Raw genomic sequence first — 21,693 nt, forward strand, 5'->3', positions numbered from 1 at the left:
CACCTCATCCAGTTCGACGTAGTCTCATCGGTCCCATCTATGGATTTGTAGCGGTTGTTCTTATCCACAATCTGGAGAGAGAGGAAAGGTGAGGGAGGAGGATACACAAGCAGAAGAAAGATTTGTAGCAATTTACTTTCAATTCTAAGCATCACTTCTAAGTTATCTCTTGGGCAGAAGAACTGTTTGCTTCCAAGGGACTCATTAAAGTCTGCTTCAACAGTAAAAATCTTACTCTAGACTTCTAGTACAGTCGTACCTTGGAAGTTGAATAGAATCCGTTCCGGAAGTCCGTTCAACTTCCAAAATGTTCGAAAACCAAATTGCGGCTTCTGATTGGCTACAGGAAGCTCCTGTAGCCAATCAGAAGCCTCGTTGGAAGTTCGGCTTCCAAAAACAGTTCGCAAACCAGAACAGTCACTTCCAGGTTTGCAACATTCGGGAACCAAAACATTCGGGAACTAAGCTGTTCAAAAAGCAAGGTACAACTGTATTCCATTCTAGTCTGCACTTTAAGCACGGCTGCAAGCAGGAACTGAGCCACAGACACACATTTTCTTAGCTCAAGTTTTGAAGAACTGAACTCAATGGTTCCTCCACAGCCACAGCACTGAGATACTTACCAGCCAAGAGAAGAATCCTGCAGACTTGTCCTGACTGGAGAGCTTCCCTTCATATGGTCCAAAAATACGACCTTTTGGGATAACTTCGTTCACACAGCGCACATCCCGCTCTCCACTGGGCTCTTTCACTACTTCCATGCCAGGTGGAACAGTCATAGCAGCTCGGTCAGGGATGCCAATGGGGACTGGAGCATCCGATACGAAGACAGGCGGGCCATGGTTTGGACATTCATCCACAAAATACTCCTGGCAGGACTCACAGACTGTAGGGCAAAAGGAAAGAAGGATTTACTCTGGGCCATGGAATATTGTCAAAGGGATGCAACTATTTTTCATAGGTTGTGATTGTCACATCAAACTTGTTGGCAAGGTAGAACCTCTCATCAAAATTCTAAGCTTTGGCAAATTTTGCAGACTGCTTTGTGAAAGCAGTTTCCAGCCTTGAAGAACCTATGCTGTCCAGAGACTTGGGAAGTGGAGAGTACGCAGTCCCTGACTGTCCCTTTCCCTGAAGACAGCTTGCAAAGTAACTTTAGCTCAGCCCTGATGTTAACATAGAAAAGTACAGTCGTACCTTGGAAGCCAAACACCTTGGCTCCCGAACAAATTGGCTCCCGAACGATCGGAAACCGGAAGTGAGTGTTCCGGTTTTAGAACGATTTTTGGAAGCTGAACGACTGGCGTGGCTTCCAATTGGTTGCAGGACGCTCCTGTAGCCAATCGGAAGCCGCGCTTTGGTTTTTGAACGGTTCCGGGAATCGAATGGGCTCCCGGAACGCATTCTGTTTGAAAACCTAGGTACCACTATAAAGGATTTCATAGAAGGCATAATTCATAATAATAAGGCAGCTTCTAATCCACCCACTGTCCCAAAGCAGCATTTATCATTTTTGCCCACAAATTGACCTCTGTAATCCAGACCAAATTCATCTGCTTGGCCCTCCAGCTGTAGCCAACACCAGAGAGACACCGCTGTGAGAGTGAGCTGCATCATCTCTCCTTACCAAGAGTTGGGGCAGAGAGAGGGGAGCACACCTTCATCTGTGGTGCCAGAAGATTTTGTAAAACGTGGCACTTGCTGCTTGCTGCATGATGTAATGCATTCCCCATAGCCTTTCATTCCAGGAGCGGATACACATAACCACTTCCTAGGTAACATTTCCTTTAAAACTTCCTGCACTGCAGTTCATCGTAGTGTAGAGGCCCACGACCGACTTAACACAATCTTGCAACTGCTCAGAAATCCATGCCAGTGAGCAGGGGAGATGGCAGGAGGGCATGGTAACCCTTGGACCCAGGTTACTGGCTTTCAATACCGTTAGAATTTCCCCGGGGGGTGGGGATTTTTTTAGTGGTTGCCACAATTAGAGAGATGGAAGCTAGGGTGAAATGGACGTCTTCTGTTAAAGGGGGAATTTATTTCTGTTTGAGAGGATTGGTTATGCTTCTCCTCCCAGATGTAGGTGGGCAAAATATAGCCAGCCAAACTGACCAGCAACCAAGCCAATGTCACCTCACTTCCTCTAAGCATAAAAGTCAGAATACAAATGATGAGCGGGGAGGGAGAGGCATAATTTCAGAGAAATGGGCTTAAGTGAAGGGGATGGTGATTTCTTAATAGTAAGAGCATGGAACCAATTGCCTGGGAGAAGAGTGGGCTGTTCCGTGTTGGATTTGCACCCATTTGCTCTAGATCAGGCATCCCCAAACTGCGGCCCTCCAGATGTTTTGGCCTACAACTCCCATGATCCCTAGCTAACAGAACCAGTGGTCAGGGATGATGGGGATTGTAGTCCAAAACATCTGGAGGGCCGAAGTCTGGGGATGCCTGCTCTAGATTTCCTGCATCAAGCAGGGAACTGGACCACAATAAGATCCCCTCCAAATGTACGAGTCTGTGGAATTAAGACTAGTAAATAATGCTCTGGCAGGGTGAATGTACCCTCTTGCTTTTCATTATTCAGCCAGTATGGACTACAGATTTCAGGCACTGGAAATGTACACAATTAAAGCAAAAATAACAAGTGACCAAAGTTTTGCAGCAATCCCTGCCAAGGATCCACCATGACATCCCCCGAGAAACTGTGATGTTGGGAACAGGACCAAGAATAGAGCGCTTCTGCAAATTAAAATAAAAGCTAGCTACATTATTGAGTTATGTACCTCCTGATAAAGTATATTTAGCTCCTTCATGGTTGAGCTCTGCTGTTCCCTAGAAAGATTAAGAGCATATTTCTATTCATGTCGGCTAGTGTTACATGTAGCAGAAGACAGGAGGCATTTCTCTGCTGTGTAACATAAATCTTATATAAGAAACAAAATGGTATTGTTCTGCTGCCCAGTTGTTTGCCATCCTATGCCTCTTTGAGAGGATAGGTGGGATAGAAATTTAATTTGAAATAAATAAATAAGATCTGAGGATTAAAGGGCAAATATGCCAGACAAACTAGGGCACAAAGGAGGCAGGATTATTTTCTCTGGTATCTGAATCTTTGCTAGTGTGTCTGCCTATCAATGGTTCTGCTCAATCTCCATCCTGGAACCTCTGACCGCTAGCCTTATTTACATGTCAGCTGATGCCAAGGACCAGTCTGAATCACGGCACATGCCTTCATATGCTTAAAACTGTCTCCAGTACACAAGGAGCACTCCAGTACATGAAAAAGAAGGGTTCTCTTAGCTCTTCCGACTCAGCAAGTGGGGTTTCAACAGACAACTTTCTCCCCCTTCTGAAGGCTTAAGGAGGGAAATGATACATCAATTCATTTTGTTCACCAGTGAGATACTTACACCAGAAATCTACTTGCTGAAAACTCTTGGACATGATCAAATCTTGCTTTCCTTTCAGTTTTTTATGCTCTACATTCACGGACTGCGAGTCAACCTTTCCAGAACTTGATGAGAAAGCAAGAGAACACAAGTGTGAGATACATTGTAGGAAGGGGTAAAAAAAAAATGTTTAGAGAGTAAATGTATTTCTTATCAACATTCAGACAAAAAAAAAAAAACACCGGCTTTCTTGGACTCTCCATAATTAATACCTCTCTATTGTTTTCTGTATTACTTTACTCAACAGATGTTAGCTCTTCTGAAATATTTCAGAATACTGGCCTTCCCAGGCTTCTACTGAGCATACCACCAAATCATGTACAGTATTAGTAACAATCACTACAGCAAACACTTTTGGGGGGGGGGATTAAACACAGTGAGTAAACACTGGCTTTTATGGGAAAGGAAAAAAATTGAGGGCGATAAGCTACAAGCATTGAAACACATTCATAATGATATTAAAAACTAAAGTTTCAATTTGTAAGCATATGCTTATTGTGAATTACAGCACTACACCATGCTCCTATAGTCTTAAGCAGAGCGATAAGGATGTGACTCCTTAAATGGTGATCCAGAACGCTGTGTTGCCCTGGGATCCACTGGTTGCACAGTCCTAGATCATAGAAGCATAGAACTTAAGAATTGGAAATGGACCACACGGGTCATCTAGTCCAACCCCCTGCAATGCAGGAATTTAGCTGTGCTGTCAGCTCTAATCTTACTTATAGTTAAAACCGTGTTCCTAGGAAGCTTGACATTTCTCCTGGAGCAAAAACATGATGCACAGATCCAAGGGACTTTTGTGTTTTGGGGTGATGGCCCATGTTTATTTTATAAAATCTATGCAGCTCTTGATAGTAAAAACAACAACAACAACAACCCCAAACCACCTCAAAGAGGTCTATATATTTTTTTATTTAAAACAAACAAACAAACAATTCAAAAAATGAAAAACAGATTAAAACATGCACCAGCATTCTAAATATCTGGGTAGGCTTTGTCCAAACAAAAATGTTTTTAGCAGGCACACAGCCCATGGAAGATGCACAGGTGCTCCTTAGCAAGCATATAAATATGGAAAGGGGTTTCCACAGAGTTGGTTTGAAATCTCCTTACCAGAGTTGCCCATATTCGTCTTCCTGGCATGGAGAGCAGGGTTCTGTCTTGATAGTTACCATTTCCCCCAAAGAATCGTTCAGTTTTTCACTCATGTTCTGTAAGAAATTTAAAGATGGACAGAAGGGTAAATAGTTCTGTTCCCTTTCCAGATTTCTCGGTCACTTTTCATGGTTGCCCTTCTCAAGGCGGCACTGGGTATTTCAACTTAGTTCCCAAAGAGTTTCCCAAGCACTCCTGTCCCATGGCCTGAGGACAGTCAGCTCTCATATGAACCTTTTCTAAGATCTTCCTCCGAAGCCCTACTCCAGGTGTCATCAGCTTCAGAGGGGAGGCAGTGGTGACCAGAGATAGTGTGATATCCAACTTTAATCCTACTTGCACCAGACCTAAGACCATTGATTTCAATCAGGGTGGATTTGATTTAAATCAAACTGATTTAAATCACGATTTAAATCACGATTTAAATCACTAGTCAGTAAGGCTTGATTTAAATCATAGTTGATTTAAATCATAAAGACTAATTCTTGCTGGTATAACTTTATTATGCAAGTAGATGAAGATTTTTAGAATAACAACTTTTCATATTAGTTTTTTATCCCCAGTTTAATAGGTTAATCATTCATGTTTGGACAACTTTACTGTTGTACTTAGGAAGGAGAAAAATAATCATTACCTTAATAATAACAATTTAAATAGATTTATTCAACTGAAACAATAACATTTCAGCAAATGTTATTTGCTTAAACAAACATCCATGTTTGTTAACTAATTTGGCTAAACAAAAACAAAATATATATATTTTAAGAAACTTAGACTGTCAGCCCAGCCTACACATGAAAAACTTAAATACTGTCCAAACAATCAGAAAAATATTGTTTCTATTCTATTCACTGAACTTCTTGAAACTTAGCACTGAAGGGGTTGCTTCTGTATTCATAGGTTTGTAGAACAATAGGATTAAGGTCTTTTTCTCAACTCTGTTCATGTTATAACATTTTTGCTGGGAAGAAGAGGCATGTGATCTCTGTTGAGTCAAATTCAGTTTTGAGAACTGCAAAAGTAAACCAAGCACCTGTGATAATATCTTGTAGGCAGAGAAACTGCCCAATAATCTTACAAAAACCTCTGGAAGAGGTGAATGGATTAATGGAATTTATTTACCCCCAAAATTAAACATATACAACCTTATACTACATAATTAAAAAAACTAATTTTTATTTCATGATGGAATAACCTTTGGATGGTAATATGCTTTCCTCAAAAAGCATTTTATTTAAAAAAATCCAATTTAAAGCAAAAAAATCGATTTAAATCAAAAAAATCCGATTTAAATAAAAAAAAATCCGTTTTTTTTGATTTTTTTAAAAAAATCATTGATTTTTATCCACCCTGATTTCAATGGGTCTGCTTCAAGTGGATTGTCACCTGGGATTTTTCAGTGGCATCACCTTGACAGTGAAATATTTTCCCCAACTCAACTTGCACCTACTCTCAGTTTTTAGCCACATGGCAAAGGCAGGAACACCATCCCATTGGATGTCAAGGAGATAAATAACTATACAACTTTTAGAAGACATCTGAAGTCTCTGGAGATTTTTAATGTTTGATATTTTATGGTGGTTGGGACAATCCAGCCAGGTGGACAGGGTATAAATAATATAACTATTATCATTATGATCATCATCATCATCATCATTGCTCATAATGGGTGGTTCGACCTCTGCCTTGGCTTTAATGGACATTTTAAATCTGCTGTCATCTTGCGAGTTTCAACTGAGGTTTTTCAATTATCATCTATTTTTAAATATTGCAGTTGCCTGCATAGCTTTATGCTGAGACAAGATAAAAATCCTTTGAAAACAGCAAATAAATGTATTAAAAAATGCCTGTCCCTCATGTGCTCTTATATATCAGTGACTCAGGAGGGAGGGGCGAAGAAACACAACTTTTGATAACTCGCAATGTTGTATTTTGAAAATACAAACACATGCAAGCATCACTTGAAAAGTTGAACACATATGCTTGCTTCACTTCTGAACAGGTAACTTTGCAGAGAGACAGGGACTTACTACAATATGCACATTAAATATGTGATGCTGGAAACAGCTATGAACTCTGCCTTGTTGTTCTGCCCTTAAAAGATATAGAATAACTGCCAATTCATCTTGTTCTTACATATCATGCTACTTCCAATTTGAAGTTTTACCTTCAATACAATGACATCAGGATGGGAATGGAGTAAGCACAATACACTAACATATTGGCATCAGTTTCATCTTTTGTTCAGGTCTTTCTGAGGTTACCTTGAGCAGCATGGGTGACACAGGAGTATGGCCCTTTCCTGTGCTGCTAGGTAACACTGGAAGGTCACGGTCATTGGAAATCACAGTAGCTCCATCCTGGGCACCTGCTTCTATGAATGCAGACACCAGTATGAAAATGTGCAGCAATGTGGATTTGTCCTATGCAACTGCAGTAGGCAACTACTGAGTTGCCTTCTCAAAGGAACCACAGTGCGGCAGCTCTTGTCTGCTAATGTCAAAAAAGGGCCTCACGTGCTTAATAATACTGGATTTCTAACACCATTGCAGTTTAGAAACATCACCTATTTTTAAAATGAAGGAAGCCAAGAACTCTTTTCTATAAAACAGCTTTAGGTAAAATATTTGCCTCTCTGCCCTCCATTGTGCTTTTTTGGTTAAGTCATTAGTAGATAAAGATCTCATAGTATAATTGATGGTGTTTTAGAGCTGGTAAATCTACATGGTTGAAGCTCCTTTTGGACAGCTTGCACCAGCGCAGGTCATTTTGACCCACATTCCCCAGTCTAAATTCCTCCTAGCATCAAATTGGCCAAAAATAAAATGAAGTAAGTCAGATCCCCATGCTGAATTCTTGAGTGCTATTTTTCTTCTTGCTTGTTCATTTCCATACAGCAAGAACTTAACTGAAGTGCACACACATGAGACAAAGCAGCTCTGAAAATTATACCTATCATTCCTTTGTTTTCGCAAAAAAGCAGAAAAAAGGTACTGTTTAACAAAACACTCAGCAACTCCTTCATGTCACAAGCACTTGGGAAACCCAAGTTCAAAACCCCACTAAGACATGTAGCTTACTGGGTGACCTTGAAGAAGGTCCACAGGTCAGTAGCAAGAACACAGTTTAGTGTGCAAAAGATTCAAGGTTCAATCTCTGCCATCTTACAGCATTCAGGAACACAAAGACCAAATTTGATTTTGAAATCGCATGGTACATGCTTATTCAGTACACCAGAAAGGACAATTGCCACCAGCTACCCGTGGCTCACTCTGGGACAACCTGTTAAGATGGAGAGTAGGAGACCTTAACTGCTATAAGCAACTCTAACCTGCTGGACAACCTTGCTTAATGTCTGGCTGTATCCTTTACTTTGTATATGCAATGGATGTTTCTTGGGGGGTGGGGTTATATGTGGATTGTGTGCTATATTTTTTGAAATTGAAAAATAAAGGAACCGAAATTAACAAATAATGCCATCTGCAAGTAGGGCTGGAAAAGACTTTTCTCAGAAATCTTGGGACAGCTGCTGCCATTTTGGACCAGTGGTCTGATTCGGAATAAGGCAGCTCCTATGTTCCTCTCTATCTCATAAAAGAGATACACAGCAACCCTTTGATGTAGGAAAGCGGAGAGAACAACCATGCACAGTGCCCAGAGTGCCTTGGAGCAAGAGTGGGAAGAAAATGCAGCAAATAGTAAATATACAAGTGAGGAGCTCATACAGATTCTTCAAGAAGATCCTGGGAAAGTCAGCCGTATATATCTACATACACACACCTCTTTTTGTAAAGCATCTGGGCCCCCCTTCTATGACACTCAGCAACTTGAATCAATCTTGGAATGATTTCCAGTAGCAGCCAGAAATACTGCTGGAACCTCGGTTTACGAACGTGATCCATTCCACGGAGTCAGATCACGCTGCGCAGATTGCGTCTGCGCATCTGACGCCGCGGAACCCGGATGTAAACACTTCCGGGTCTGCGGTGTTTGTAAACGGAGGCGTTCGTAAACGGGACTGTTTATAAACCGAGGTACCACTGTAGTTTGCAGAAACGGATACTAGCCATGTTGCCTTTCCAGCCCAGTGTGCCCTTCTGGTCTCTAGGACTCTGACACAGACTGAAAAATGATGTTGTGCAGGGAGATTACAGAGGCTTTTCTCTTTCCACCCTACCACCAAAAGCACTTCTGTCTTCATGTTATGCTTAACTACTTCAGACAACAATATTTGCCTGTCTGGATGCTGGATCACATTGGAGTGTCCAGCACCCATTATTCACAGGGTTCAGGATTTGTTGCAGATGGGTATGAAGTCCAACCCACAAGAACCACCCCCAAGCCCCGTGGACAGTATTTGAATGCTCCAAGGCAACCCAATATCAAAACACGCAAATATGTATCCACTTGCCACCTGAAATAATAAAATTCACCATTGGCAGCTCAGCTGGTTAGAGCAGGCATTCCCAACCTGTGGCCCTCCAGGTGTTTTGGCCTACAACTCCCATGATCCCTTGCTAACAGGAGCAGTGGTCAGGGATGGTGAGAATTGTAGTCCAAAACATCTGGAGGGCTGAAGGCTGGGGAGGCCTGGGTTAGAGTGTGGCACTGATAATGCCAAGGTTGAAGGTTTGATCCCTACATGGAACAGCAGCATATTCCTGCATTGCAGCGGGTTGGACTAGATGATCCTCAGGGTCCCTTCCAAATCCAGAATGCTAAGATTCTACGAAACATTTTTAAAGAAAAATAACTAAGGAATTCATGCTAGATGCTGCTCTTGAAATGTAATGAAGCAGCAGTGAAAGGAAATAGTGATACAGTATAAAGAAAAAGAAGCATTCCGTGCATGCAGTGGCTTCTGGAGGGAGGGGTCTTCTCTGGCATCTTCTATTCCAAACAGCAACTCTTGTTGCGGCTACAAGCTTTGGCACAAACAATTCAAGGTAGAAAAGGCTCTTGAAACTCTTCCAAAGGACATTTCGAAACTAGTGAGAACACTGAACACAGCCACACACAAGGTTTCCATTCCAAAAAGCCAAGCCCTCTTCCTCCACCTTGCTCTCCAATGCCTCCGCTGCCAATTCTGGTCTTATCAGAAAACCCTGAATCTGGTGCCAGATTTTAGAGGAGAGATTGCATGAAATATATTCAAAACAAACCTTCATTGAACTGAAGCAAAGGTAAACTATATTCCAAAAATAGCTATGCAGAGAAAAACCACCTTTTAAAAAGGTAAGCCATACATTTAGTTTACTGAGAACTTAACAGAATAGTATATGTATGGTCTAATACAGGAACAAAGTCTTTCCCATTCTAGTATCTATAAATGTATCTTTTTCAGAAAGGCCTGCCAAACAGTTATGTCCTCCTCTCTCAAGCTCATTTAAAACACTGATGTCTCCATTCCTGCAACTTGTCGAACTTTTGTTAATTATTCTTTTTGGTATCATATTCCTGTTTGGGGTGTCATAAATAAATTTATTACTAACAATATATACCTCGAAACCAGGCATCCCCAAACTTCAGCCCTCCAGATGTTTTGGACTACAATTCCCATCTTCCCCGACCACTGGTCCTCTTAGCTAGGGATCATGGAAGTTGTAGGCCAAAACATCTGGAGGGCCACAGTTTGGGGATGCCTGCTGAAGACCTAAATATTACTCAACAAAAAAGGGTAGATTGCTACTGGAACCTAAAGGGTGTTGAATAATTTTTGCTCACCACCTTCCAGAAGAAATTATTGCTAGGCCTTGCAGGTGTCAGAGAGAGGTAAACCAGGTGAGGTTAGCCAATGAGTCTCAAACCCTTGGTGTAGTTTTCAACCAGTGTGTCATGGCACCCTGGGGTGCCTTGAATGATGGTCAGGGGTGCCGTGGGCAACACTGGCCTCCCTTCCTCCCTCTGATGCCCTCTCACATCTCTGCCTCCTAAAGGTTTGCACAGCTGTTTGTTGCAGCAGCCCTGGCTACAAGCTCCCCAGGTGAATGGTGCCTCTAGGGCTGGCCAGGGCATGCTGGTTGCCAGGAGCTGAAGCAGCCTCAGAGTAAGCAAGCAAGAGGGCAAAGGATTCCAGCCCCCTAGCCCTTACTGTTGGGAATGGACAGGAAAACAGGATGCAGGGCAGTCAGTGTGATGGCCTGGAACTCGGGTTCGGGCTCGGAACCAGAGGAGTCTCAGTCCGCACTGGATCCTCTGCCTTGGGCATCGGCTTAACCATGTCTGGGGCCTGATTCTGAAGAGCCTCAGTGTACACAGATTCCATTGCAACAAGCACCAGCTGGGCCGAGTCAGGGGCCTGAGCCTGTCCTGGCTTCAGGTGTGGGGAATACCTCGTTGCCGTCAGCTAGGTCATCACCGACAGCTGACCCACTACTGGCTGAGTCAGGAGAGACTGAGGCGGCTCCTGGGTCTAGTAAACCACCGGCGTCTCCCAAGCTGCAGAGATTCAGGTCTGAGAGAAGGAGAGACCTGAGTACTTGCAGGAGGAGTGCTCGCCTTTGGGCGAGACAGGGTGGTGAGTCGTCGGGGGATCGGGACTGGCCATTACCCCATAAGAGATAAAAGGCGGTCAGACCCCGTCCCAGGTTGTGGGAACAACATTGCTGTTTGTCAGATCCTGCCTGTGTTTCTGACCTTGCCCGGTTCCCTACCCTGCTACATTGGACTGACTATGTTGACTCTTTAGACCACGGACCAGACCTGGACCTTGCCTCTCGTGGATTACCCATGGGACCAGCACAGGCAGGTAGGCAGTATGCTGGTCTTTCTTGTACTTGCTGTGTGCAAGGCCTGCCTGGGAGCTGAGTGCCCAGCGCCAAAGGGAAGCCTTTCAGTCATGCAGGCCTGGTGGCACCTGCTGCTGCCAATGCTGCCTTCTCAGGTGAGTAAGGTGTTGGCCTCATGTTCACCACTAAGGATGGGGGCATCCTCTTCCCAGGCCCCTGGGGGGTGGTGTGAGGAGGCACCTCTCTTTGGGGAGTGAGGTGCTCCCCAGCATAAGAACCCCCAATTTCATCAACTCTTCCAACTACTGTAAAAAAGGCTTAAAGGTCAGTAAGTCTCCTATGAGGAACCAACCAGCAATGGCGGTGGGGGAGTCTGATGGAAATAAACAGCTTGATGCCCAACACATTTCTGTTATAGATTCCCATGTGCAGCTCTCTATCTGACACTTAAAGTGAATGAACAAACGTTTTCTTTTCTGCTTTTCTCTTAAGCCTTTGCCCGTGCCAAGAACATGAGAGGGATCTACACCAAACCCAAAAAGTATTTATACCAGGCTTGTAAAAATAACATTGGTGGACACAAGCAAGTGCATCAATTAAAAGGTGGGGGGAGGGGGTAACTTTGCAGACTAAGTTATACAAGTTCATTTATTCCAGCTCCAGCTCATGGGTCATATTTCTGTTATCACAGACCACAGCAATCAACTGATGAACTAAACTGCACAAACAGTTGCTTATACTTGTTTGTATGTTGCTGGTAGCTAGCAAGGACAGCATGTGAGCAGACTGTGATGGGCTGTAACAAACGAGACACAGAGCATGGCTGATGTCTCTGCTTTTAAAGGCAAGCCTGCCATGTGCGTCTATAAGAAGAGAAAGCGAGTCCCTCTGTAATGGGGGGAATGCTAGGATTCTCCTCTACCTAGGCTTCAGGTTGTATATATGTGTAAATAAAACATATGTCATAAAGACATCAGAGTCTCCACTGTGCCTCATTTTTCCAAAAGGAAACGGAGACCCTGGTAAGTGCACCTGGTACCCCTGGAATCTCTTGGGGTGGCGTGTAGCACTAACAGAACGTTGGTGTCTTCAGAAGGCTTTGTCGGTCTTCTTGCAGCATTCCTCTGCCTGGCTCATCTGACAGATGGGCAGCTATTGCAGCTACAGGTATTAATCCAGTTGCAAATGCTTTATCTAAGCTTCTTGCCTGCTTAACTGGGCATCCTACCTAAAGTCTTGCCATGCACTCAACAGGGAATCGGCGCCGATCATAAATTTCTAGGTTTAACTGAAGCTGCTGGTTTTAAACTTACAGAAGTCCCGTCTTACTCAGGTCCTGGGTATCTGAGAATCCAAGCTATTTATAGCTGTTCAATAAGCTGAAGTGCTATGGAGACAGCGGGATAAAGAAGTCTAGGTAAATTCTGCAACCATGATTACATGGACCTTGAGGCTTGGTGCAAAGCTTCCAATCAAAATAATCTTGACGCCTTGTTGCAGTATTTGGTTTAGATTTTATATGGATATACTGTTTTTCAGAATATCCCTCAACTTGTTCCCTTAGCATCATCCATGCAAAACAAAATAATATTGCAAATATTGGGTTGTATCCATGGCTTAACCCCTTGCAAACTTAAAACTGTAATACTGCATAGAGCCAGACACCACTGGTGCAGGACACACATGCACCACCCACCTTCAGGCAATTCTCCCCTCACACTGCAGTTCTGTGCAACACAAGGGATGCTGTTCAGGAGACCCCTCCCAGTACAGTGGTACCTCGGTTTATGAACTCCGCAAAACTGGAAGTAGTGTCCCGGTTTGCAAACTTTACTTCGGTCTAAGAACGGAAGCCGAACAGTGGAAGGGCACTGGTGGCAGGAGGTCTCATTAGGAAAAGTGCACCTCGGTTTAAGAACTGTTTTGGTTTAAGAACAGACCTCTGGAACGGATTAAGTTCGTAAACCAAGGTACCACTGTATTGTGTTGTCCTGGAGAGGTAGGCAGATTGGCTGCTGCACAAGTGGCCTTCTACCACTGGACTTTACCCATTGTGTCTAAATTTCTATAGAACTGTTGGTCACACCTTAAGAATGAAGAAAATATTGCTGGGTGACAAGATTGTAACTTCCAAGGTGAAGATAGCTGTAGAATAGCCACACAATGCTTCTAATGGAGTTAGAGAATTGAAACAGAAGTTACCTTTTTAAGAATCACTAAGGATTGATATCGGACAGCAGAGCACAGTAGGGTGAGAAGAAAAGTTGGTTGCAAATAAGCACAATGCACTGTGCCCAAACCCCTTCCTCGTGCCTTAGTATCTTATTTACTGAAGCTCCATGCTACAAATGCACTGTAGAGTACATTAGCAATGATGGGAATGCTCCCTGCTCTCCAATCTGTTAAAACAGAGCCTGGAGCAGGGTGGAAAAACAAGGATCTAAGTCTCCTACTATACTCCCCCAATTACTTTTGAAACATTCTACATCTTGCTGTGTTCTCATTTATATCCCACACTTATTTCATGGAACTCAAATGGCAGTGCACACAGTTCCCATGCCAGCAATCTACCATGCAGATTGCTGGGACTGGGTCAGTCCCAAACCATCAAGACACCCCAGGGCTGCCTTTGATGCAAAAGCATCAAACACAAATACAAGTGATTAAATCAATCAGTTAAACCAACAGCATGGCAGTACTAAAAAGTATGGGTGGCTTTACGAAAACATCTTCCAAATAGAGAGGGTCACATGGCTATTCATGCATGCATTCACAGGCAACTTTGATCCTGATATTCGGCTTCCACGCAGGGGCCACCATCATGCCCCTTCAGACCATGCCCTGAGGCTTTCCCATACTGAGCACTTTCAGAGGCCCTTCTTACACTTCTTATTGCTTGGGAAAAACATTAACAATGCTTTTTTCCTCTGGAATTGAAAAACCTCGCCACCAGATTTTTCTCATTGCACTTCCTATTTCAACGTAAGTTTTCCACAAGTTCTGAGGCCCCAAATGCATTTAAAATGCCACTGGATTAAAAAAAATGGATTGCATGTGAGAATTCAAAAGTTTAAATTAGTTCTAACAACTACACACACCACTTTCAGCTCCTTGGAAGACTAGTGCAGGGGTAGGCAACCTAAGGCCCGTGGGCCGGATGCGGCCCAATCGCCTTCTCAATCCGGCCCGCAGGCGGTCCAGGAATCAGCGTGTTTTTACGTGAGTAGAATGTGTCCTTTTATTTAAAATGCATCTCTGGGTTATTTGTGGGGCCTGCCTGGTGTTTTTACATGAGTAGAATGTGTGCTTTTATTTAAAATGCATCTCTGGGTTATTTGTGGGGCATAGGAATTCGTTCATATTTTTTTCTTCAAAATATAGTCCGGCCCACCACATGGTCTGAGGGACAGTGGACCGGCCCATGGCTGAAAAAGGTTGCTGACCCCTGGACTAGTAGAATATAGCTGTAATAGCAATCACCGAGTGCATTGAAGTAGTAAGTTTTCCACACTTTTCATTACAATACAGGGCTCTGCACCAGAAACTGCATGCTATCTCTGGTATACAGAGTTGTGTGTATATTCCCCTACTACTAGCAAAATGATTTATGCCTAACACCAGCAAGTTGTTATAACCCTGTTCAAAGAAAGGTGTCACATCTGAAGCTAAAGGAAATAGTCAAATTTACTGCTTTGTCTGTCAATTTCATTAAAATGCTTAAAAACAGCCAATGCAGTAATTTAATTATCAGATCTTTCCACCATTCTCTTCTCTTGCAATAGTGGGGGGAAAGTCTCTCTTAAGCATACGTTTAAAATGCCAAGAAAAGCTGTCAGACTGGTTTAAAACTGGCCAGATGGCAGCTCTCTTATATATTTATTTTATAGTAAGTATTGTATGCTGAGTGTAGTACATTAAACCTATCACTATGCTGGTGTTTCCCAGCTCAGACCTGCTCTACATCTTTTCAGAAGTTGCCTGCACTGCCTTCTTACCCCATGCCTATCTCAGACTTGCAGTTTAGCAAACAAGTACACTTGCCTTACTCAGTCAGTTTCTTGTTCTGTTCTAAAGTGGACTAGAATGGCTGGGCATCTGAAAAAGTTTTGAAGTCCGTATCGTTATATTGATCTGACCTGACAATATATCGCAAATCATGAAGTGTGTTAGGGCTGGGTAATAAATTGTCCAAAACTGGTTTGAAGTCCATATCGTGATATCAGTTTCATAATTTTTGACCTGGCAATATATTGAGAATCATGAAAAAAATCACAATGTGGGGAAAACTGAAACTAGCCAATGCCTCTAACATAGCTCCATCCTTATTTCAGACATGGTGATATATTGTGGTGTTTAGCTGGTGGTACAGTGGTACCTCGGGTTACGAACGCGATCCGTTCTGGGTCGCAGTTCGTAACCTGAAAAGTTCGTAACCCGAAAAGGGCCCGAACCGCCGTTTTGCGCATGCGCAAAGCGCTATTTTCGCTATTTTCACGCTTTGCGCATGTGCAAAGGCGCGCAGCGCTTCTGTGCACGCGGCAAAAATACTTCCAGGTTTGGGAAGTTCGTAACCCGGGTTGTTCGTAACCCGAGGTGTTCGCAACCTGAGGTACGACTGTATATCACAATGTTGAAAACCATATATCACCCAGCCCTAAGTTAAAGACACATCTGGAGACACTATGTGATCGTTACTGAATTAAGTGGAAAAAGTAAAGTAGGCAATAGCAAAATGTGTATTTGTCTAAGATTTAAATAGCCAACACTGCCTCTTCTCTGTTACTTTGAAACGCACAGGTAAAGGTATAGGACCCATGGACGGACAAGTCTAGTCAAAGGCGACTATAGGGTTGTGGCGCTCATCTCGCTTCAGGCCGAGGGAGCCGGCCTTTGTCCACAGACAGTTTTCTGGGTCATGTGGCCAGCATGATTAAACCACTTCCGGCGCAATGGAACACCATGATGGAAACCAGAAAGCATGGAAACATTGTTTACCTTCCCACCACAGTGGTACCTATTTATCCACTCGCATTGGTAAGCTCTTGAACTGAAGCTGGGACAGAACAATGTGAGCTCATCCTGTTGCAGGGATTCGAACCGCCGACCTTCTGATCGGCAAGCCCAAGAGGCTCGGTAGTCTATTGACAAAGCCTCAGCAGACACACAAGACGCTGCACAATCTGTCCCACTTGGCTTAGTGAAACTGGAGGACACATTAATGACTTGCCAGAAGCAGACCAATGGCACCTTTCCACATTTTAAGACTACATTCTGTATCTATATATCCAACAGCGCTATATGAATGTTCTGTCAGTGCACGGATTCCTGCTTGCACAATAGAATTGGCTCATCTCCTCCCCTACCTGCCCCCTAAATCTGCTCATGGTTCCCCCAATCCCCTGGAGCAGATTTTGAGAGGGTACGGGGCTTGAATGAGAGGAGAACTCCAGATGCAAAAGTATAAATCCTTGCTGTGACAGGACACAGTAGTTGGCTACTGTCCCATCAACTGGTCAGAAATGCTCATTTCGAGTATAAGCTGTAACCATGTCCCACAGTCCATTTGCTAACATACCATGATGAACACTATCAAAGACCACAAAAAGATTAACAAGATTGGGTACAATTTTCTTTATTAATCTCTAATCTGATTGAGATTGTGGCAGTCTCCATGTCAGGCAAATAAGGCTGGCCATGATGGCTATGTTCTACCTACAATTTTAGAGGCAGTGTGCCTCTGAATAGCAACTGCTGGGAATCGCAAGTGGGAAGAGCGCTGTTGCACTCAGGTCTCTTAGGCACCTGGTCAGCCATTGTAAGAACAGAATATTGGTGATCCAGCAGGGCTCTCAGTGTCATGCTCAGACAGATCCTCAGTGCAGAGAACTGGTGTCCAGGTGTGGATTAAGCTGCCAAGAGAGACTACTCACTCAACCACCTTACCACCCACAGAGATTATATATAGATGGAGAAGTAAGTGGGGTGGAAAATACACAACTAGGGTAGAACTGCCCACCCATCCACCCCAGCTAGGAGCCAAAAAGCTCCCACTACTCAAACGCTTTATTTGGGATTTGTTCTCGGAGGGTAAACTGCACAGGATCACAACCTTATTAAACACTGAATAAAAATCAATCTCCCAAGTATTTATCACTGCAACATGAAACATGCAAATCTTGTTTCTTCTGCAACAGCCTTAATGCAAAATCCCTCAAAAATCATCTAATAAAAAAGCATTCCATGCCAAACAGCAATTCACTTCTTCATATGCCACTGCATGTATTTTCATACTACACTACAAATGGCAAATGGTAGCATGCTTAACTATTATTTTTACTTCAAATAGGAACCAACAAGCTATCAACTTAATTCTAGAATTCAACCGGAAAGTGTCAAAAACATAGTAAATATTTGTTTAGTGTTAGGATGATTTGCATTTACTGCACAAATGTAATCTAAAAAATGATGGAGAGTATGTTCGAGCAAGCACAGAAGAACAAAAAAATTCAATTCTGGTTGCCACGTTTTCTCTGCAAATCTGGATAAATCATATTCCTTGACCACCAATACAGAATTAGTTCTAACAACTTAAGCATGTATATTCCCTTTCCATATAGCTGGTAATGCCAATTCATTCACACACAGAGACAAGTTCATCCAACTACTTGGGGCTACATGTGTACATCATTTTTTGGATATGTCCTTTATACAGTATTTCAACTCCTTCAGGGGCTACAGTTCTATGCACGCCCTTTTCCAGTGTGGCTTATACTCAAGTAGTCAGTCCAATGAAGATTTGTTTAAACTACAGTATAGGTCAGGCATCCCCAAACTGCGGCCCTCCAGATGTTTTGGCCTACAACTCCCATGATCCCTAGCTAACAGGACCAATGGTCAGGGATGATGGGAACAGTAGTCCAAAACATCTGGAGGGCCGAAGTTTGGGGATGCCTGGTATAGGTCATAAAGGAAGAATCATTTCAGCAGCATAAAGTTGACCTGGACCAATATGGATATTCTTATTATAACCAATGCAAAGGAATCAAGCAAAGAGCCCTGCTGGATCAAACCAGATGCTTATCTGGTCCAGCGCTCTGTTCTCAGGAGAGCAAACCAGATGCATTTGAGAGGCCCAAAGCAGGACACAAGCACAGTTGCCCTTTCCTGCTGTTTCTCATTAGAAACTGGTATCCAGGGGCATGCTGTGTCTGATCCTGGAGGTACCGTGTTTCTCCAAAAATAAGCCATACCCCGAAAATAAGCCACAGTGATAGGCAGTTTAACCTTGTAGGTTAAACTGTACCATACTTAATAAAAAAAGACATCCCCTGAAAATAAGCCACCGTTGTTGTTTTTTGAGGTGTCTTATTTTTGGAGAAACCCGGTAGCAGTTCTCTTGACTAGTAGCCATTGAGACTTATCCTTCATGATTTCACCTAATCCCGTTTCAGAGCCATCACAGCCGGTAACAGACTCCACAGTTTGAGGCCCCATCTGCAGTACAGTGGAACCTTGGTTTACGCCTACCTCCATTTACAAAAACCTCCGTTTACGAACGCTGCGGACCCAGGAGGGTTTACATCCGGGTTCCGCGGCGTCAGATGCGCAGACGCAATCTGCGCAGCTCGTGCATGTGCAGAAGCACTCTATCGGCGAGCGAACGCCTCCACGGAACGGATTGCGTTCGCAAACCAAGGCACCACTGTATACATTTAAAGCACTTTAAACAGTCGTGTTTCTCTCCCTCCCCCCCCTCCCCAGATCCCAGGAACTGTAGTTTGTTAAGAGTCCTTTGGGAAACACCCTATTCCCCTCATGAAGCTACAATTCCCAGAAGGCTTTAAGAACCAATCACTCTTCCCAGGGAACTCGGGAAACTCTAGCTCTGAGGGGAAACAGAGGTCTCCCAACAACACTGAGCACTCTCAACAAAGTAGTTCCCAGGATTCTTTGAGAGAAGGCTGAACTGCTTAAAGTCCTATGCAAGTGCTTTAGATTTACAATGCAGCAGAAGCCTAATTTACATGTTGTGTGAAATAATTCTTTCCTTTGTATGCCCTTAATCTGCAATCATTCAGCTTCCCTGGATGACCCCAGGTTTTGAGACATTTCTTGCTACTCATTTTCACCACACAAGGCATCATTTTTTTTCTAACTTAGTTTTATTCATTTTAATCTTTAAACACGGTTGCATTGAGATGTATTTTTGTTTACATTAGAGCATACGACACGCAACAATTTTGGTCAAAAACAAAAGCAAAACAGCAATCAACATTCAGATAAACGTTTCTGAATAGATTAACAAAGTTGTGTGTACATACCAAAATTTATTACAGATATGAAATGATGTCTAGTAATCATCATTGCTTAGATTGGGGACCACAAGTAATTAAGCAAAAGGTATTTTGTATCAACAATAATTAGAATTTATAGGAATTTACATGAAGCATGAGGCATCATTTTACCCACCTTTCATGTTCCCCTCACCCACTTCCTTTTTTCACTAAGCTAAAACACCTCTAGACTTGCCCCCGTTTCTGATAGTTTGTGTTGGGGGGGGGGGAGAGAGATCAGTTTCTGATTATTTGTGTTGGGGAGATACAGTATACCGGTATGTATAGCTGAAGAATACGTTTGCAATATCCACCTCGCCCTTCTAGGGGAGCAGGAAAGCACGCAAAAACAAGGACCCTCGCAGTCCCGACTGTTTGGTTACTTCCTGCCTGGAAAGGCATTGTGGATGCGTTCTGCAAACCAAACGTCCATATACAGTACCGGTGCAAACCTCCCTGTCGTCCACGTACCCGCACCAACCGCTCATAGGCACAAATCGTGCATCCACCCTCCCTCGGAGCCCATTCCAGTCCCACGCGTCCGCCCACCCACAACCCAAAGACAGGCCTCCCGGTGCAACGTCTCGTGACCACTGCGCCGCTTTTCCCCACCCCATGCATGTTGTTGCACGGCAAGCTTAAGCTACAACCGGTTGCGGACCGCGCGGCCTCTCCCTCCGTTCCCTTGGACAGGGCGAAAGGAACGGAAGACGAGAAGACACAGACGCGACCCTCCCGCTTGCCAGCCTCGCCTTCCCTACTCCTTCCCCGCGACGGCGCTTCCAAAGTCACTCCGTTCTTTCGCGGCCCGCCCCTACGTTCCATCCCCGAACGCTCGCCGTCCTCTGCGACCGCCCATTGGGCCGCGGCCGCGTCACTCACCGGATTTAATGAAACGGGGAGGGGTGGAGGGAAAGAAAAAAGAGCGAGCGGGCGGGCGGGCAGGCAGGGAAGAGAAGGAGGCGCTGGAAGGGGAGGGAGGGAGAGAGGAAGGGGCCGAGCTCAGCGCTCGCCCCAGCAAAGAAGGAGGAAGGGGGGGTGGAGAGGGAAGCGAGGCGGCTACTTACTTACCTGCCCGCCCAGCCGCGCCCTCGGGCGAGCGTTGTGCAAAGAGGCGCCCCCCCCTCCAAAGTCGCCCCCTTCCTCGGCAAGGGCTCCGTCCGCGGCTCCCTAGGCCGGCGCTCGCCCGCCCGCTGCCCTCCCCTCGCTCGCTCCGCAGCCATTTTCCGTGGCCACCTTGGCTACCGAAGGGCTGACTCACCTCGTCGCTGCGGGGCCCTGGCTCGTCGTCTGGGGGCAGCCCGGCTCTGCCCGCGGCGGCGGCCCTCCGCGGCGCCGTCCCCCTCCTTCGGCGCCGTCCCGGCCAGCCCAGCCTGGCGCGCTAGTCCCAGGCGAGGACGGGTCCCCCGGGCGGGCCGGGCTTGGCGGCGGAGAAGGAGGCGGCGGCGGCTCCCTCCCTCCCGGCCGTGACCACCATCTTATTAGCACAGGAAATGACATGGCGAACGGAAGAGAGGGGCGTTCGGGGGCCGAGCCCGGGGACCCCCCGAACCGGGAGGAGGAGGAGGGAAGCGACGCGGGCTGGCTGGCGTGGAGGCCCGGCCTCCTCGGCGCTGCTGGGGGAGTCCTACACAGGCACGCACGCCCCGAAATGCCTCCTTGCTCGCCCGCCCGCCCGCCCCCCTCGCTTCTCCTCTCCTTCGCTCGCCAGCCCGCCTGGCAGCCAAACATCCCCGCCATGCTCCTCCGATGCCTGCAGCAGCCGCAGCCGCGCGAGTCCTCCCCCGAAGCAGAGCAGCGTCCGCGGCAAATGCAACGCGAGCCGAGCAGCAACCTGCGCTCGCATTTTGTGCGGGCTTTTCTTTCCCCTCTCTTCTTCTGCAGCATTGCGCGCTCGCTCTTTGCAGCCCACCCCTCCCAAAGCAAAGAAAAGTTGACGGCCGCCTGACCAGAGTTGCCTCTCTTTTGACATTGCAACAGCCCGATCCTGCGGATAGCGTCCCATGCATGTTTACTGGGAAG

The 21,693-nt window shown here is 45.0% G+C and overlaps 1 protein-coding gene across 3 annotated transcripts in view; it reads right to left on the minus strand.

Annotated features, from left to right (window-relative positions):
• Positions 1 to 21,228, minus strand: part of LOC118085302 (zinc finger protein 862) — a 53,278-nt gene extending 32,050 nt beyond the window's left edge. The window contains exons 1-5 of one of the 3 annotated variants that reach the window (XM_035115824.2): positions 20,933 to 21,228; positions 4,569 to 4,666; positions 3,414 to 3,517; positions 624 to 886; positions 4 to 71 (exon numbers count right to left, since the gene is read on the minus strand). In XM_035115824.2, the coding sequence (XP_034971715.2) occupies positions 4 to 71; positions 624 to 886; positions 3,414 to 3,517; positions 4,569 to 4,663 (530 nt within the window). In that variant the 5' untranslated portion in view covers positions 4,664 to 4,666; positions 20,933 to 21,228. Of the gene's footprint in view, positions 1 to 3; positions 72 to 623; positions 887 to 3,413; positions 3,518 to 4,568; positions 4,667 to 6,874; positions 19,093 to 20,932 lie in introns of those variants that run through there. The other 2 variants (XM_060274681.1, XM_060274686.1) reach the window with 2 other exon arrangements.
• Positions 21,229 to 21,693: the final 465 nt, after the last annotated feature.

The sequence above is a fragment of the Zootoca vivipara genome, chromosome 1, assembly GCF_963506605.1.
Source record: "Zootoca vivipara chromosome 1, rZooViv1.1, whole genome shotgun sequence".
Classification (NCBI taxonomy): domain Eukaryota; kingdom Metazoa; phylum Chordata; class Lepidosauria; order Squamata; family Lacertidae; genus Zootoca; species Zootoca vivipara.